At 35.9% G+C, this 5,625-nt stretch overlaps 2 protein-coding genes across 2 annotated transcripts; one reads left to right on the top strand and one right to left on the bottom strand.

Annotated features, from left to right (window-relative positions):
- The first annotated feature begins 923 nt into the window (after positions 1-923).
- LOC143633277 (transcription factor MYB119-like) lies at positions 924-1,697 on the top strand. The gene is made up of 2 exons (XM_077101610.1): positions 924-1,351; positions 1,514-1,697. Exons 1-2 carry the CDS (start codon positions 924-926, stop codon positions 1,695-1,697), a joined length of 612 nt encoding a protein of 203 aa, XP_076957725.1.
- A 2,218-nt stretch (positions 1,698-3,915) lies between these two features.
- Positions 3,916-4,997, bottom strand: LOC143633275 (uncharacterized). Its single transcript, XM_077101609.1, has one exon. The coding sequence runs from the start codon at positions 4,981-4,983 to the stop codon at positions 3,916-3,918; it is 1,068 nt and encodes a 355-aa protein (XP_076957724.1). The 5' UTR covers positions 4,984-4,997.
- Between the last annotated feature and the right edge of the window lie 628 nt (positions 4,998-5,625).

Genomic DNA, 5,625 nt, shown 5'->3' with positions numbered 1-5,625 from the left:
TTAGGGACTAATTCGTCATAACTTTGCATTTTAGGCTGAATGAGCTATAACGGAAAAAGTGTAGAATACTGGTTATGTTGACCAAAATTAATATTCCGCCTTTGGTCTTTTGTTTTATTTAATTCTTTGCTTATTATGTTACTTACTTTGATCGAATTTAATGCGTAAGCCAATAGAATAACTTATAGATAAATATTCAATTGTAATTTGTAATTTTTATGACGTCTTATGATATTATTTAATAAATTTATTTCATTTGGGTTCCATATAACGTTTTCTAGAATATTTCTATCACATTTTATTAAGCTTTCGTTCTTCATCACATTCTTAGAGGTGTTCATAACTAGGTTTTGGGCTTAAACCAAACCAATTAATATTAAAGTTTTGGTTTTCTACTTGAGCCTACTTTATACAAGAACGAGTTACGAACTTACTAGATAGCTTATAAATTAGTGATGAAATGAAATACATATGTAAATTTGTAAATATACATTTAATCAAAAGCTTATTTATCTCACACATTCTAAATTAACTAGCTTTCAATTAGCCAAAAAGTAATTAATAGTAAAATAAGTCCAATTAAGGACTTAAAGGCTTGACTACCTCCATTCCAAATAAATACAATTTAATTAATTACAACAAAAAAAAAAACAATTAAGCACCATCCAGCCAATCATATCTTGCCATGTCATCTTTGTATAAGAATGCCATGTCATCTTTGTGTAAGAATGGGAGTCCAAAGATCATAGTCAAAAAAGATTATCAACCACTAGATCAACTTTTAATCCAACGGCTCTCATCCCATGTGGATAATGAACCCATTGCTACATACATTTTAACTTAACAAACTTATATTGTGAAGTCACATAACACATATACACCAAAGTTTAACCTGTAAACCCTCTAGCTTTCTTAATCCAAACATGGACTCCGGTGGTTATGACAATGGTGGCTTTGCTAATTATGCAAATAATGCACCACCACCATTGACAGCCGTTGATAGATGCTTACGTGGTCGAACTCAAAATGATAATAATCAAAACCTTGAGATGATCAATCAACCGTTTATCTCATGGCATGAGTTATCTTTTTTGAGTAACATGTCTTCATCACAACATGTACCAATGGCTAGAGGCTTTTTGGTTCATGATAATGGTGATGTGTTTACTAACCACATTGGGGAGTGTTTAACCAAGGAAGATTTGATGAATTACCCGTGTGGTGATCGCAATCGGGAATCCAAACGTGTAAGTGAACGCGAAAAGATCTCGAAAGGTTTAGTGAAGAAATTTAGAGGTGGTGCTAGCCCTAAGGTTTTGATCAAGGGACAATGGATGGATGAAGAAGATAGGTAAATTTAGTATTTTTTTTTTACTTTAAAAACCTTTAATCTACATTGTTTATAAATTCAATGTGTTTGCTAGTGCAATTTTTAATTTTTTATTGATTTTGCAGGTTGAAAACAACATTTAACGATTTTTTTTATTTAATTTGCTATTTTTCGTGCTTTTAGCAAGCTGATCAGTTTGGTGAACGAATTTGGAGAAGGAAAATGGGCTTTAATTGCGGAGAAGATGGTCGGAAGAGCCGGGAAACAGTGTCGTGAGCGATGGCGTAATCATTTGCACCCGGATATCAAGGTTTTGTTTATGACATTAATTTTAGACGTTTTCCGTTCATCTAACAATGTTCTTTGATTTATTAAATTGTGATTACAAAGATCCACATTTTAAATGTTAGTTCCATTTATCATTTGATAATCAATTAACTCATACGAAGAAATATATCTTGAACTTTTGTAGCAAGAATGACAACTTTGCCCCAAATGGCCAAATGCTTATAACTTGTTACAAAAGGTGCATGAAAATGAACTTTTGGTTGCTTGATTTCAGAAAGATACATGGAGTGAAGAAGAAGTGAAAATGCTGATCAATGCTCATCAAAAGGTCGGAAATAAATGGGCGGAAATCGCAAAAATGATCCCAGGAAGAACGGAAAATTCGATCAAGAATCAATGGAACACAACAAAAAGAAAGCAGAATTCTAGTAGAAAGAACAAGATAAAAGACGCAAAATATAAAAAGCCTCAGTCTACTCTATTACAAGACTACATTAGAAGCAAAAGTAGTGATCACGTTCTCTCAGCCCCAGCCTCATCCACCACAACTGCCACCAGTGCAACCACCGAGAACTCTACCACTATCCTCCCTGAGCTAGCGAACTCATACAACAATGATCATGATCCATCACTAGACATCACTCAGTCGTACGATGATGAAATGAGTTTTATGCAAACCTTCTTCCAAACTACCACCACCATCGCTTCCAATGAGTCCTCCAGTCATGCTATAGGGCCTTTAGGGTTTTCTAGCAATTTGGGATGTGGTTCTTCTACATTATCCTCAACTCTTTATGATGAGAACTCCAATATGTACCTCAACAATTGCCTTGAAGATGATATGTCAAACAAGCATCTTGATTTATGATGTCAACCCTTTGGAAGATGTGCAAATGGATTTGGTATATGATCCTCTAGTTTTACAAGGTTGGAACTTTGTGTTTTTAAGGTTGATGGTTAGTTTTTATGTTTGATTTAATTTGTCTCAAGTTTGTGTTTTTCTGGATTTGCTATTATCATGCATGGGAGAGTAGTCACTAGTCAGTGTAGTTTTCTCTTGATCTTTGTTGAAAGTGAGAATTGAAATCAAGGAATAATGAATTAATGATCAACATGAGATTTTTATACTATGTAGTATATCATGCAAGTGAGAGCCTAAGAACTAGTAGTGTACTCTAGTTCCAAAGGCTCGTATTGAAGATCACAATACTATAAAAAATAATTATAAAAATACTGTGTGTTTTAGTTTTCAAAATTATTTCTACCGATCAATTAAAATGCACATGGTTACTTGAAATGGTTTTACATTGGTATTAGACAATTTTACAAAATTTAATTCTTCTCAGAATTACAAGACTATGTATTTTAGGACACAACCGTAATATATGAATTATTCATAAAATCCCTATTCTTTATTCAGAACAGTTTTCAAAAGTCTAATTTATGAAATATCCAATAAGTTTAGCTTGGTTAATATGTATACCTTGCATCAATACAAACAATTGTTCACACATAATTACAGCCATATATATTTCACGCTGGGCCGGCCCATGGGTCAGGGAAAACATGTTAAGGCTTTAGGCCCACAATTAATATTTAAGACTTCCAAATCTGAAAAAACATTATATGGTAAAGTAAGTTCAAAACATTTAGTAAGCAATTTTTTTTCTTAACAATTGTCATAAAAGACCTCAAAATCTTATTTCAATTTAGGCCTCCACATTCGTTTAGCCGACCATTGTTTCACAAGTCTTAGAGCCTGCAATAGACGAAACTTTTTCCATTGGGGTTAGAGATTTTTAGGGGTTGGTTATCTATCAGCAAATTAAAAAAAAAAAGTATGGTCCGGTCTAGGTTAGCCAGTTGGCCGAGTTGAATCAACTCATATAAAAATCTACAATAAAAATGTCGTCTCTACTACAGATAAATGATAAGATAATAAAACTGAATAAAAGTAAGTTTTTACTATCTTCACCTTCTCTTTCCTCAAGTGACATAACTAAAAATTTTTAACCGACAATCATAGTATAAACTTTTTACAATAAAACATCAACCCAAAATTACAATACTTATGCCAAATTCTACCTACAATTAACTTCCCTAACTTTTAAGTTAAAACTCAAAAGTGGAAGCTGTATCTTATTTTACCTTATTCTATAAGTGGGCCCAAAACCCAATCACATAACTAAAATAAAAAAAAAAATCAAAATCTTAAGATACAACTCATCACTTCACTAGCTCACTTCACAATTCACATACCATAACAACACAACATTGTGGGCCTATACAGTATGGGCTCAATAGCCAGTGTACACAATCACAAAACAAGGAAGCACAGCCCTAGGATTAAATACAATCAACTCATCCTCATCGTCCAATTTATCCGGTCCCACACCAACCAAAGAATCATAACCCGGGTCATCTTTATCACCCATTCCCGGGTCACAACCGACCCGACCCGCAATGACCCGACACACAAGCATAGTCCGTTTCACATTCATAAACCGGAACTCATCCTCAATGTCTTCAGGGATTGCCACGTGTGCTTTCCAACTATTTGAGAAAGTGGATATTCCAAACAACTTGGGCGAAAACCCGGATCCGATTATCCCACACAGGTTACAATATGGGTGGGTACAAGTACTTGAATTACGATTTTGCCCCAAGTCACATATAAAAGTTGTGCAATGAAACCGGAGCAGCTCGTTCCCGTCGGCGATGACCCGCTCGTGTCGCCGCTGGGGCCCGCGGTCTCGGGCCGCCTTCGACTTCACGCTTTCTCGGTATTCTTCAAACCGGGCGAGAATTTTTGTCGTGTTGTGGATCTTCATGACCCGGTGGATTGTCGGCGGGCTGGGTCGGGTCGGGTTGGGCGGGTCCCAACCCGACCCGAATATGATCCGGACGACGTTGTTGCCCGGATCATCGTTGGAGAGCTCGCACACCGCGTGCTTGACCGACTGGTGTTGTTCGAGCGACGCGGTGGTCGGGAGAATCTCGCCGCAGTGCTCGCACGGGTGGATTTTGTGGGTTTCGTGGCGGGTATGGGCGAAATCGGAGTCGGTGAGTGATCCGGGTCGGATCGTGGATATGGAGCGAGTACAGGATTCGGGTCGGGTCGGGGATTTGGGTTGTGTATATGAGAATATTCGTTTGATGAATGAGATGGTGGAAGAGATGGATTTATGGCGTTTGAGTTTGGTGGAGGAGGCGCGGCGGAACGGGGCGAGGGAAGGGGGTTTTCGGGGTGGTTTCGGGCGGTGTCGGTGGTGGCGGGAGGTGGGGAAGGTGATGAAGCAACCGAGGTGGATGAGGATGAAGAAGATAGAGGTGATGTTAGTGAAAAGTGATCGGAAATTGGCCATTAATGGGTGACGGCGTTGTTATAGCTTGTTATACGCTTACCTGTTTCTATATTGTAAATGGATAGTATATTTGATCGGAATTAATGGTGGTGGTGCTATGAAAGGATTTTGAAGGTGACAATATAATATATAAATGAATAATGGAAGAGTTAAGGTGACAATGGTTTTTATGGTTATGCAAGAAACCTCCAAAGTTCATAGGTTTATGTATTATTGTTTGGTATTATATTATTTTAATGTGACATTTATTACTAGTGACTAGAAAAGCAAATCTAATTTGATCAACTTTTTGATTAATCATTGATGCTAATTATTTTTGTAAAGCATTAAAGCCCATCAAACACTATCTTATCTTTTTATATGTTATATCAAATCTTTTATGGTGCATAAGTATATGTAGGTGGCATAATCTCTACATGTCTTAATACTATTATATATAAATCTATATTATATATTAATGTTTAATAAATTATTTAATATGCAAAAATATAAATAAAAAAACATCATAAATTAAGTTTTAGAAATTGATTTGGCTTTTATGGGTTCGGTTTGTATTTTTCAAGTTTTGGTATATAAAAGACTGAAACTAAACCAGAAATTTAATTTTTTGAAAATAAGTATAAAACAAAATTGTGTGCTTTG

Source organism: Bidens hawaiensis, unplaced genomic scaffold (genome assembly GCF_021521415.1).
Source record: "Bidens hawaiensis isolate Kalapana, Puna unplaced genomic scaffold, B.hawaiensis_p1.1 tig00006636_1, whole genome shotgun sequence".
NCBI lineage: Eukaryota > Viridiplantae > Streptophyta > Magnoliopsida > Asterales > Asteraceae > Bidens > Bidens hawaiensis.
Note: the sequence above shows the minus strand (reverse complement) of the source record. Positions and strands in the feature narration are given on the sequence as shown.